General features: G+C 41.9%; 1 protein-coding gene across 1 annotated transcript in view; it reads right to left on the bottom strand.

Annotated features, from left to right (window-relative positions):
* The window catches only part of LOC128696733 (CD109 antigen), a 91,820-nt gene that overhangs the window by 70,922 nt on the left and 6,740 nt on the right, over positions 1 to 14,158 (bottom strand). The window contains exons 2-8 of the mRNA XM_070094400.1: positions 12,119 to 12,309; positions 10,926 to 10,996; positions 6,945 to 6,996; positions 6,283 to 6,413; positions 2,830 to 3,012; positions 2,482 to 2,621; positions 1,375 to 1,462 (exon numbers count right to left, since the gene is read on the bottom strand). Of these exons, the coding sequence (XP_069950501.1) occupies positions 1,375 to 1,462; positions 2,482 to 2,621; positions 2,830 to 3,012; positions 6,283 to 6,413; positions 6,945 to 6,996; positions 10,926 to 10,996; positions 12,119 to 12,309 (856 nt within the window). The remainder of the gene's footprint in view (positions 1 to 1,374; positions 1,463 to 2,481; positions 2,622 to 2,829; positions 3,013 to 6,282; positions 6,414 to 6,944; positions 6,997 to 10,925; positions 10,997 to 12,118; positions 12,310 to 14,158) is intronic.

Here is a 14,158-nt window from a genome sequence, read left to right as displayed (position 1 = left end):
CCGGGAAGTATTCTCCCTCTCTTCTACACACCCTAACCTGAGCCTCAATATCCTCATAAAAACTCTTTACAGCATTTAGTAACTTACCACCTATTCCATATACTTGCAACATCTGCCACATTGCTCCCCTATCCACTCTATCATATGCCTTTCCTAAATCCAAAAATGCAACAAAAACTTCCCTACCTTTATCTAAATACTGTTCACATATATGCTTCAATGTAAACACTTGATCTACACATCCCCTACCCACTAAATCCTCCTTGCTCATTCGCAATCCTACATTCTGTCTTACCTCTAATTCTTTCAATAATAACCCTACCATACACTTTTCCTGGTATACTCAGTAAACTTATTCCTCTATAATTTTTACAATCTCTTTTGTCCCCTTTCCCTTTATATAAAGGGACTATACATGCTCTGCCAATCCCTAGGTACCTTCCCCTCTTTCAAACATTTATTAAACAAAAATACCAACCACTCCAACACTATATCCCCCCCTGCTTTTAACATTTCTGTCATGATCCCGTCAGTTCCAGCTGCTTTACCCCCTTTCATTCTACGTAATGCCTCACGCACCTCCCGCACACTCACATCCTGCTCTTCTTCACTCCTACAAGATGGTATACCTCCCTGGCCAGTGCATGAAATTACCTCCTTCCTTTCTTCGTCGACATTTAAAAGTTCCTCAAAATATTCTCGCCATCTACCCAATACCTTCATCTCCCCATCCACTAACTCCCCTACTCTGATTTTTAACTGACATATCCATTCGTTCCCTAGGATTTCTTAACTTGTTTAACTTGCTCCAAAAAATTTTCTTATTTTCATTAAAATTTCTTGACAGTGCTTGTCCTACTCTATCATCAGCATTTATGAGGAAAGTGCTAAACCAGTAGGGGTAGTATAACAACGGGGGGAACGGGAGGGAGTCAGGTCTCAGCCAAGAAGGGTACAATATCACATTAAATTAACTGAGGAGAGCTAAACCAGTAGGGACTATTGCGCTTGGGAGGAGGGGTTATAGGAGGCAGCGAGGATTGATCCAAGGAAGGGGCGACCAGGTCCAATTCCTTGTGTGTCAGGCGACACAAGGAGTGGTCGAGGCTTGATCCTCCATCCGCTTACCAGCCACCCAAAGAAGACGATTACTTTAATATCTTAGATCAAGAGCTTTTCACCAGCATAATGGTACACACACACACTGAAATAAGTAATCAAGAGACCTTCACCAGCGTAAGGTACACACACTGAAAAAGTAATCAAGAACCTCTCACCACCATAAAGGTACACACACATTGAAAGCAATCAAGAACACTTCACCAGCATAAAGGTAACAACATTAAAGGGATTAAGGAGGTTGTGTTGACTCACAGCTGTCGAGAAGGACATCCCAGGCTTGAACACCACTGGTGAGGACCCCACCAACTCAACCTTCACCTCCGGCGCAGTTATCCTCGTCCTGAAGACCACACAAACACACATAAATACACACAAACCAAACATATGTGTGCTATAAAATCAAACGCTAAAATAATGTGGGTCATACACAGATCATCCTCAAGCCACTGCCAAATTCAGTGAACCCGTATTATCCACTTCTCCGAGCTATAGGTCCTCACAACGTACATACGTACGTGTGTGGTGTATGTGTGAGAGGTGTGTGTATTCACCTATTTGTGGTTGCAGGGATCGAGTCATAGCTCCTAGCCCCGCCTCTTCACTGTTTGCTACTAGGTCCTCTCTCTCCCTGCTCCATAAGCTTTATCAAACCTCGTCTTAAAACTATGTATGGTTCCTGCCCCCACTACGTCGCTTTCTAGGCAAAGCCACTCCCTGACAACTCTATGACTAAAGAAATGCTTCCTAGCATCCCTTTGACTCATAGGAGTCTTCAGCTTCCAATTGTGACCCCTTGTTTCTGTGTCCCATTTCTGGAACATCCCGTCTTTGTCCACCTTGTCAATTCTTCGCAGTATTCGTTACCATGACTCCCCTGACCCTCCTCTGTGTGTGTGTGTGTGTGTGTGTGTGTGTGTGTGTGTGTGTGTGTGTGCGTACTCACCTATTTGTGGTTGCAGGGGTCGGGTCTTAGCTCCTGGCCCCGCCTCTTCACCGGTTGCTACTGGGCCCTCTATCTCCCCGCTCCATGAGCTTTATCAAACCTCATCTTAAAACTGTGTATGGTTCCTGCCTCCACTACGTCATTTTCTAGGCTATTCCACTGCCTTACAACTTTATGACTGAAGAAATACTTCCTAATATCTCTCTGACTCATTTGTGTCTTCAACTTCCAATTGTGGCCTCTTGTTTCTGTGTCCCCTCCCTGGAACATCCTGTCTCTGTGTGTGTGTGTGTGTGTGTGTGTGTGTGTGTGTGTGTGTGTGTGTGTGTGTGTGTGTGTGTGTGTGTGTGTGTGTGTGCGCGCGCGCAAGGAGGGAGAGAGTGTGTGGTGTACGTGTGTGTTTTCAAGAGCCTTACTTGGCGTAGCCAACGAAGGTGTCCTCAAAGAAGATATTCTTGACGCTGACCTCCACTTTGACCTCAGCGTGCAGCAAGTCAGAGGTCGAGTTGCCCACCAGCCTTTCCAGTGGGTACCTGAAGTCCTGCCATCCAGTAATCTATACAAGACAGAATCGAAAGCAATGCATCTTTATCTCTAAACTTACAAGTTCCTATAATTCCGACAAATTTGTAGCTTTCGATAGTTTTAAAAATTATCTTATTTTATGCTAGAACTGAGTTTAAATCGGTACTAATAACTTTGAAAGCTGAAGCACCTTAAATAGTAGAAAAGACTTTAAATAACTTTGGTAGTATTGCACTTACGAAGGGCACGGAGTCTGTGAGGACCTGCTTGAAATAGGTGTCAGGGAGTTGCCAGTGGTCCTTGACAAAGACGGTAACGTTTGCCTTCCCGAAGACAGGCTTATAGGTGAGGAACCGACTGGTGAACTTGCCTGACACGGCGCCCTCGCTCCTCAGGGTGAAGAATGGCATCTCCACCATCACCTGCACAACACACATGCGTAAGGCCAAATTACGCCTTATCTTGATGCGTGTACATACAACACATATTCCCACTAATCCGCGAGCACACTCCCACGTACGGCACACACACACACACACACAAAAAAAAAAAAAAAAAAAAAAAAAAAAAAAAAAAAAAAAAAAAAAGGCAACTAAGTAGAGGACAGAATGACTAAATGTGATATGATTACAAGTACAAAATACTGAGAAGCGGTGACAGTAACTTCCAATTGTGACCCCTTGTTGCTGTGTCCCAGCTCTGTATTGTGTGTGTGTACTCAGCTAATTGTGGTTGCAGGGATCGAGACTCAGCTCCTGGCCCCGCCTCTTCACTGATTGCTACTAGGTCCTCTCTCTGCTCCCTGAGCTTTGTCATACCTCGTCTTAAAGCTATGTATGGTTCCTGCCTCCACTACATCACTTGCTAGACTATTCCACTTCATGACAACTCTATGACTGAAGAAATACTTCCTAACATCCCTGTGACTCGTCTGAGTCTTCAGCTTCCAATTGTGACCCCTTGTTTCTGTGTCCCCTCTCTAGAACTTCCTGTGTGTGTGTGTGTGTGTGTGTGTGTGTGTGTGTGTGTGTGTGTGTGTGTGTGTGTGTGTGTGTGTGTGTGTGTGTGTGTGTACGTACTCGCATGCAGGTGAGTACACAAAAAATTAGCCGAGAGTTGGGGGAACTCAAGGCTTCATACAAAGAACATGACCAGTAGCAGACAGGCAAAACGTGTCTGGTCACCAGAAGCAAAACAAACATGCTATCATCAGTGACGTACTCAAGGCTAGCAGCTGAAGAACGACCTTCACCAACCTGAACAAGGAATGTATCAGAACGCTATATGCCAGATGCGTAAGACTAAATAGTCCTTGAGTACGTAGTGCCAGTGTTGAACCGGCTTCTAGACGAGTACATAAAATAAGATGGAGAAAGTTCTCAGATTCTCCAGCACACAAGTGCGGAATTTAATGATCAAGAACTACAAGAAAAGGCTGTACAAATAGAATCTTAAAATGACATTCCTCGTGTTACCAAGATCGTAACTATATGAAGTGGGAAGATGTGGGATCGAACCACATCTTTTTTTATTTTCACCGCAGGTGTAGATCATGGCATACAAAATACTTCTGGAGACAGAGAAGAAAAGAAACAATGACTGAGATTAGAGTGATCACGACAAAAGCTCACTGATGAATTTCAGTACAAAAATGAGCCGCAGACGTTAGTACGCATTGCTTCATTATGAAGGTAATGATCGAAATAGAAAGGAAAATAGTAAAAGGCTGACTCCAAACAAGCAAATATTTGAGTAGATGACAGACCAAAACCACGTAAGTTGATCCAAAGTTTAAAGTGGCCATAATAAGTCACAGTAAAGAGAACGGAACAAGTTATCAAAGTCGGGTAATTACCTCAGAACGGGTGTGAACAATTATATATGATGGTAACACTAAAATAATTTACTACGACTAAGAAGAGCAATGTTGGAGGATCGAGAGGGCTGTGCATGGGCGCCCACCTCCGACTTCACTCCTTCCTGCACCAATGTAGTTACGAAGAGAGAATATAGTCACGAAGACAATAATGTGTTGGTTTGAAAAGAACTCTGGCCTGAATTATGCAGCGCTTTTGACAAAAAAAAAGAGCTACAAGAAATAAATGTTATCACACAACATTTAAAAAGGCGCCATTTGTTAAAACACATTCAACTGTTAATGTCAACTAACATATTAAAACTTAACACTAAATAATGCGAACTTAGAAATACGAAAAACTACCGGGACTTACGCATTCACGCCTGCCACACACACACACACACACACACACACACACACACACACCGTATACGTTAGGCCCATATTGGAGTATGCGGCACCAGTTTGGAACCCACACCTAGCCAAGCACGTAAAGAAACTAGAGAAAGTGCAAAGGTTTGCAACAAGACTAGTCCCAGAGCTAAGAGGTATGTCCTACGAGGAGAGGTTAAGGGAAATCAACCTGACGACACTGGAGGACAGGAGAGATAGGGGGGACATGATAACGACATACAAAATACTGAGAGGAATTGACAAGGTGGACAAAAACAGGATGTTCCAGAGATTGGACACAGTAACAAGGGGACACAGTTGGAAGCTAAAGACACAGATGAATCACAGGGATGTTAGGAAGTATTTCTTCAGCCACAGAGTAGTCAGTAAGTGGAATAGTTTGGGAAGCGATGTAGTGGAGGCAGGATCCATACATAGCTTTAAGCAGAGGTACGATAAAGCTCACGGCTCAGGGAGAGTGACCTAGTAGCGATCAGTGAAGAGGCGGGGCCAGGAGCTCGGACTCGACCCCCGCAACCTCAACTAGGTGAGTACAACTAGGTGAGTACACACACACACACACACACACACCTAGACGAAGGGCAAAGAAGGCCGCAGACGGAGTACAGTCTAGGGGGTCAGAGACTACAAACCTCACTCAAGGAAAAAGATCTTGGGGTGAGTATAACACCAGGCACATCTCCTGAAGCGCACATCAACCAAATAACTGCTGCAGCATATGGGCGCCTAGCAAACCTCAGAACAGCATTCCGACATCTTAATAAGGAATCATTCAGGACCCTGTACACCGTGTACGTTAGGCCCATATTGGAGTATGCGGCACCAGTTTGGAACCCACACCTAGCCAAGCACGTGAAGAAACTAGAGAAAGTGCAAAGGTTTGCAACAAGACTAGTCCCAGAGCTAAGAGGTATGTCCTACGAGGAGAGGTTAAGGGAAATCAACCTGACGACACTGGAGGACAGGAGAGATAGGGGGGACATGATAACGACATACAAAATACTGAGAGGAATTGACAAGGTGGACAAAGACAGGATGTTCCAGAGATTGGACACAGTAACAAGGGGACACAGTTGGAAGCTGAAGACACAGATGAATCACAGGGATGTTAGGAAGTATTTCTTCAGCCACAGAGTAGTCAGTAAGTGGAATAGTTTGGGAAGCGATGTAGTGGAGGCAGGATCCATACATAGCTTTAAGCAGAGGTATGATAAATTTAGCTCACGGCTCAGGGAGAGTGACCTAGTAGCGATCAGTGAAGAGGCGGGGCCAGGAGCTCGGACTCGACCCCCGCAACCTCAACTAGGTGAGTACAACTAGGTGAGTACACACACACACACACACACACACACACACACACACACACACACAAAACATGCCAAATGTGCCTATTACAAAATGGTAACTAATACAGACTTACCTCGAACCTGCTAGTGAAGTACTTGGTGACAAGGAAGGGATGGTAGTCGACCTGTCCACTAGCGACCACCTTCACCCTCCACCACCCTGGTTTGGGCAATGCTGGGGTCCTTAACTTCAGTTCCACTACACCTGCGGTGCCACAACAATGCACACTTTACTACACAACACAAGCACACCAACAGGAATGCAGTAAAAAAAATGTGTTGTGTAGGAACTCGCAAAATATTTCGGCTTGGTTTGACTTGTTGTGGCGGTGTTAGTGTTTTGTTTGTCGGGAAATTGTCTCCTTATGCTGGTCATTGTCATTGCGTGATCAGTGACGAAGCGTCTGTGGCGCACTGGAACTAGACTTTTCTCTTTCCATATAAAATATCACAGACAAAGCACATATGTATTAGAATCCTAGAATTATATAGACTGTTTAAAACTATTACTTAACATTATAGAGAAATGGATTTAATGTATCGTCGCGTAAACTGCAAGAAGACTTAGTACATGTCTGCAATCTTTTCACAATTAATTTTGTACTACACAAATGACATACGTAAGTTTATATGAATCTGCATGAAATACTGTTAATTCCGCTTGAGAAATACATATTAAAATGCATGACATGAAGAACGTGGGAGACACAAGGGTAGAGGAGCAAGGATGACTGACCTATATTGGGAAAGCGAGAGATCCAGCGACGCAACACGTAGCCCTCAGTGTCCTGCAACACATCAACATTTGATTCATAACACAGTAGCAACTCAAAACTCATCACCATTTGATTCAAAATACATTAACACTTAATTAACAACACCGACACTGCCTCACGATAAAAAAAAAAATGTGCTTCCATGAGTATCTCAAAACTTCCCTCACAATTCGTCTTAAAAATTGTCAGAGCTCTCTTGTCTGAACACAAAGATCACCTTCATCACTACAACACAGCGCATGTTTCAACACGAAAAATACTTACCCTGATTTGGAACTCATTTTTCTCATTCCACCATGCATGACTCCTATGAGTTTAGCGCTCTTCAATAATAATAATAAATAAATAAATGCTCACAACACCCACAACAAATGCGAGAAATAGTTCACAACTGGCATGTATTTAACCATCCGGGTCGCTCACAGGTGACTGTTTAGGCGACTTAATGAAAGCTCACCTGAGAGCGAAACGTTCTCCAATTAATGGCTTGCCCTGGTCCAGATTTCTTCTGTTGAGTAAGACACATGTGCAACAATTGGGTATCTGTCCTGTTGAAACGTTTTAGGCCTACACAGTAGGCTTCTTCAGTCAAATACAGAGGCAGCAGGTATAGTAGTGAAACAAAGATATAATCAGTCCATGAACCTTCGACAAATAGTATATGAGGTGATCTGTCCCTCAGCCTGGGAAAAGAGTGGTGACCACCACAAATACCATTTCTCCAAGGTTGATGGATTGATTATATCATCTTCATTTCACTACTACATCTGCTGCCTCTGTATCTGACTGAAGAAGCCTACCTACCGTGTAGGCGAAACGTTTCAACAATAAAGATACCCAACTACTGCACATGTGTCTTACTCATCAACTTGTCGGTATTTTATACCATTTTCAATATACATGTCTTCTCTCTCATATGCCCAATTGACATTTTAATGCATTTCAAATTATTGGAACCTCCTCTACATTAACTACTGTTGGCAACCAGTGTTTATTGTGAATCATATCCTTGTTTTTATTAAACAAAATTAAATTCATTAGCAATATGCTGCTACTCTTTATGATTGTTACATAATAAGAACAAAATTTAGCAGCGTCCCAGTCATATTCCATCACACAGAATGGGTTTTTTACATCCAGTGATGAAAACTGAAAGCATGTTTTGAGAGACCAGGAGGGCAATAAGGATATCATCAAGTATTTCACTATGTATTCCTTGGATAGGGCAGCTCTAGAGGTTCGGCATCTTGCTTGTCAACCCTCTATACAGATCACACACAGACTGCGAAGCGAATTTACAGAGAAATACTGAGTTAAAAAAACATTTGGGATATACTGTAAGTATTTACCAAATATCCTAAATTTGCTCGTAACAGATGAAATGTATTATATATATCCAACTGTACTCCTGTTAATCCTTTTGGGGTCCTATTGTTAGGCCTTATGTGTATCATGTTCTAGTGTTACTATCAACATGAGGCATCACACAGGTGGTGGTGGTCAAACCTAGCGTCACTACGGCAGTCGAACTTCAGTCAAAAGTCGGGGTTGACCCTCAGAAGAGATAAGCTTGTGAGAAGATCAGCACCATCGAGAATACTTGAATGAAGAAACCAGCTATGCATTAATGACTACCTAATTTCTATAGTACACGAGCACCAAAGACTGTCGCTTCTCCGCCACAGGGTGTACGACACCATCCACACCCACAGAGATAGAATCACAATGTCCCCAACATCTTGTTTACGGTATCTTCACATGTACATCACTGCTCATCCTTCGGGAGTCAGTGGCGGGTCATCATTTGATGAAAACTCATGTATGGAACACTGCTCCTGACCAACAATGTCATCCTCATATATGGGGCTCACAATAATAAAATGTAATATACTTAATATAGTAAAAAAAAGCGTTAAACCCATAGGGGATGGAAAATATACATGAAAGCTAAATTTTATCTTGCTTCAACTGCGCCAAAGTTAAAGAAAAAAAATACGTTGCCAATATTGTCCCACCTGTGCTTGTCTCTGAACGGCATGATGAAATGAATGTTTATTAGTGTGAAATTTCATTTATATTCCTGACATACTGCAATTTTATCCCAATTTTGGGGTTTAGGGTAAAAAAAAAAAGTCGTCATTGTGGTGATATTCTCTCGTTTCATGTTACGCACCAGATTATATTAAAAATATGTGCTAAACATGTATGGATTATATACAGAGCTGCGAGTAGCGTGCAGGGACTGGGGTTAGCGGACGTGGGTTCAGCACTAGAATCAAGTAACACCCCCAGAGCCACCTAAATGCTAACCCAGTAATCCACTGATATTAGCTAGGGGTTTGCTTGTTTGATTTAATTTACAAAACACTAGAACCTTTTGGTAAGTCAGAGCTTTAAACATATTCCGTTTACAGCATCAAATTTACACCATAATCATCAATTTGCTGTTGTCGTGACTAATTCACTCACATTACATAAATCATAAAAGAAAAACATGTAAACCTATTTAGTATATTTCTCACATTCGGCGTTCCACATCCATAATTCGTTCGAGTCATCAGCTTGAAGTGTCAGCAAAGCTAGACGGAAGGGGAGATATCCCCATTAGTTATGTCGAAAGATGCTGGGTTCCTAATCAGATAAGCACCCTACAGGAGAGATCCCGGAGAAGAGCCCTTACTACTCAGAAGCTGCCACCAGGTTGTGGCCCAGTGTTGGGGATTTGGCGCCGGGGGGAGGGTGGATACACCAGAGATGCTAAATTCGTTGGAAACAATATGCTCGTTAGGTACGGTGTGATGACGGGCTGCACATATAATTATGTGTATCACTAAGGCAACAAGTGGCAGGTTACTTCAGCGAGGTAAATAAACAGTCTAGCACTATCTTGTCTCACGTACCCTGCCTTCCTTACCCGTGTTAAAAAATCGTTTCACTTCTCGTTGCCAAGCGACGGCACCGTACGTATATTTAATGAATATTTCTGAATTTAACTGGAAATCTCTTATCTATATGCAATAAAAACATACTTTTTTTCTCGCGGGATATTGTTGATCGCCTATTATATAATCCAACAAACTATGCTTAGACAATCATAATTATACAAGTAAGAATTACTCTGTAACGAATCGTGAAACGCTGTATTTTAAGCTTGGAATAATAATCTCATAAAAATGTGTCACAGTTTAATCGTATTTTTTTCAGAAATGTAAAATGTTTGAACTTTTACTGTGCATGATAATAAACATGTTTCGAAATTGCTTTGGTATATTGGCTTACCTGCACATCAAGGAGCTTGTCACAGATTACTTCATTACTGACGGTATGTAGCTAGGCTGTTGAGCTCCAACTCCAGTATTAATGGTGACGTGGACGGTAGTTGGGGGAGATGGTGTACTCACCACAACGACAGGTGGAGACCGGGAACTTTTGAGTGTGAGCTGAGTAAGTGCACTACTTAGGTCGGGGGATCTAATCCCCGGTACGGCTGGAAAACTTAAGGACGTATTTCCATAGGACACCTGCTGTCCCTGTTCACCCATCAGTAAAATGGGTACCTGGGTGTTAGTCGACTGGTGTGGGTCGCATCCTGGGACAAAATTTACATAATTTACCCGATATGCTCAGCATAACAAGGGGCTTTCTATATAGTAGTATGTCAGCTAAGCCTGTGTACCTTGTACATGTACTTGTAGAAATAAAGATATATTATTATTATTATTATTACTCAGCAAGACGTAAACGAGAGAGCGAATACTCACCAAGATGTGGATGAAGAGGGAGTACTCAACAAAGATAAATGGGGAGAGAGGGTATGCACTAAGCTAGAGCAGATGGTGTGCTCACCATAACAGACGGGGGAGGAGGTACTCACGAAAATACAGACAGGAAGAAAGGAACTACTTACCAAGATATACACGGTAAGAAAAGAAGGTACTTACCAAGATAAAGACATCTACAGGTCCCTGGTAAGGACTCAGGTCCCTCCTCAGCAGCACCACCCGCAGCTCAACTGTCAATAATACGACCAGTTAGGTCAGTAGCCTCGTCCCATCATGCCTTTCCCCAGAATTTTTCCTTTATTTATTATTATTATTATTATTATTATTATTATTATTATTATTATTATTATTATTATTATTATTATTATTATTACCGTCATAGTAGCGCTAAGCCGGCAGGAATCATTCATCCACATAATATTCTTCCTCCACTATGATGTTTTTCGTATACTATCAATGATAATCCAGACAATGCTTATGTAACCATTTTTTTTTACGTCTGCCATTTTTAAGTTCTACATATTAAAAACATTTTTATTTACACGTTGTTTCCTCAAGATTAATGTTCGTGGAAGCAATTTCTAGAGATTGTTAAGAAAAGGCCCTGACGACCAGTTTGTTCATAGAGGAGAGTTAAGACAGGACAACAACGCCATAACGCCCTAATATCTTCATATTTGATATTCCTGTTATCATATGTTCCAAACTCACGTCTGTAAATCTTAGTTCAAACTGATCTATTGAGTCAAGAGTTAAGACGTACGTTATTTTAAGGTCATGGGACCATAAACATTTCTTTGGAATATCATAACTTGCATAACAATTATTATATAGCTATTAATATACATATTTGGATGCAGGAGAGTACAAGTATTACACTGACGTATTTTTTTTATTTTTCCGGATCAAAAATTTAATTTTTAAGCTCATGACGAATTTTTGATGTTACCGTATGGTGTCTGGGTATCATCTGACACACACACACAAAAAGACTAAAAATAGATGCCAGTGAATTTGCTACAAGGCACTACAATAAAAACTTTGTATATATATCCATGCTTTTAGTACAGTAAGGTCTCCAAAATAAGGATTTCTTAAGTAGCAGCTTTCTTCTGGAAAAAGAAAAATCTTCCATACTAGGACTGACCTGTTTTTGCCAGAAATGCTACGCATCATTATGATCTGCGTGTAGGGAATAAATCAATAATTAATCCATCCTAGTAACACTTTCTTTGTTAACAGAATATTGTTACAGAATCCCTGAAACTATTGAGTACCTTTATAATTTTTTTTTTGACTACCCCACGCAGGATGGATATGGAATGACTATTGAAACTATCCAACTAACTCACTGGTCTGGCCACCCGTGTAGACAGGTCTAGAGGTCTGGACCAGGACGGTGAGATAGCGAGAGGTGGTGGCCACGTGTGTCGAGTTTGTAAACAAGAGCTGAGTACCATGGCGCCCCTCCACACGTAGGCGCAGTCCTTCCCTGGCACCCACCTCACTCGGCACCTGTACCAACACAAGCTCACGTTTACATCTGTACCAACACAAGCTCACGTTTACATCTGTTCCAACACAAGCTCACGTTTACATCTGTACCAACACAAGCTCACGTTTACATCTGTACCAACACAAGCTCACGTTTACATCTGTACCAACACAAGCTCACGTTTACATCTGTACCAACACAAGCTCACGTTTACATCTGTACCAACACAAGCTCACGTTTACATCTGTACCAACACAAGCTCACGTTTACATCTGTACCAACACAAGCTCACGTTTACATCTGTACCAACACAAGCTCACGTTTACATCTGTACAAACACAAGCTCACGTTTACATCTGTACCAACACAAGCTCATGTTTACATCTGTACCAACACAAGCTCACGTTTACATCTGTACCAACACAAGCTCACGTTTACATCTGTACCAACACAAGCTCACGTTTACATCTGTACCAACACAAGCTCACGTTTACATCTGTACAAACACAAGCTCACATTTACATCTGTACCAACACAAGCTCATGTTTACATCTGTACCAACACAAGCTCACGTTTACATCTGTACCAACACAAGCTCACGTTTACATCTGTACAAACACAAGCTCACGTTTACATCTGTACCAACACAAGCTCACGTTTACATCTGTACCAACACAAGCTCACGTTTACATCTGTACCAACACAAGCTCACGTTTACATCTGTACCAACACAAGCTCACGTTTACATCTGTACCAACACAAGCTCACGTTTACATCTGTACCAACACACGCTCACGTTTACATCTGTACCAACACAAGCTCACGTTTACATCTGTACCAACACAAGCTCACGTTTACATCTGTACCAACACAAGCTCACGTTTACATCTGTACCAACACAAGCTCACGTTTACATCTGTACCAACACAAGCTCACGTTTACATCTGTACCAACACAAGCTCACGTTTACATCTGTACCAACACAAGCTCACGTTTACATCTGTACCAACACAAGCTCACGTTTACATCTGTACCAACACAAGCTCACGTTTACATCTGTACCAACACAAGCTCACGTTTACATCTGTACCAACACAAGCTCACGTTTACATCTGTACAAACACAAGCTCACGTTTACATCTGTACCAACACAAGCTCATGTTTACATCTGTACCAACACAAGCTCACGTTTACATCTGTACCAACACAAGCTCACGTTTACATCTGTACCAACACAAGCTCACGTTTACATCTGTACAAACACAAGCTCACATTTACATCTGTACCAACACAAGCTCATGTTTACATCTGTACCAACACAAGCTCACGTTTACATCTGTACCAACACAAGCTCACGTTTACATCTGTACAAACACAAGCTCACGTTTACATCTGTACAAACACAAGCTCACGTTTACATCTGTACCAACACAAGCTCACGTTTACATCTGTACCAACACAAGCTCACGTTTACATCTGTACCAACACAAACTCACGTTTACATCTGTACCAACACAAGCTCACGTTTACATCTGTACCAACACACGCTCACGTTTACATCTGTACCAACACAAGCTCACGTTTACATCTGTACCAACACAAGCTCATGTTTACATCTGTACCAACACAAGCTCACGTTTACATCTGTACCAACACAAGCTCACGTTTACATCTGTACCAACACAAGCTCACGTTTACATCTGTACCAACACAAGCTCACGTTTACATCTGTACCAACACAAGCTCACGTTTACATCTGTACCAACACAAGCTCACGTTTACATCTGTACCAACACAAGCTCACGTTTACATCTGTACCAACACAAGCTCGTCTTTATGCTGACATTTTGTTTAAACAGAAATACATGTAATATGGGACTTTTCCACTTTAAACTTA

This window comes from Cherax quadricarinatus, chromosome 46, assembly GCF_038502225.1.
Source record: "Cherax quadricarinatus isolate ZL_2023a chromosome 46, ASM3850222v1, whole genome shotgun sequence".
NCBI classification, from domain to species: domain Eukaryota; kingdom Metazoa; phylum Arthropoda; class Malacostraca; order Decapoda; family Parastacidae; genus Cherax; species Cherax quadricarinatus.
The sequence above is the reverse complement of the archived record's forward strand: the minus strand, read 5'-3'. Positions and strand labels throughout refer to the sequence as shown.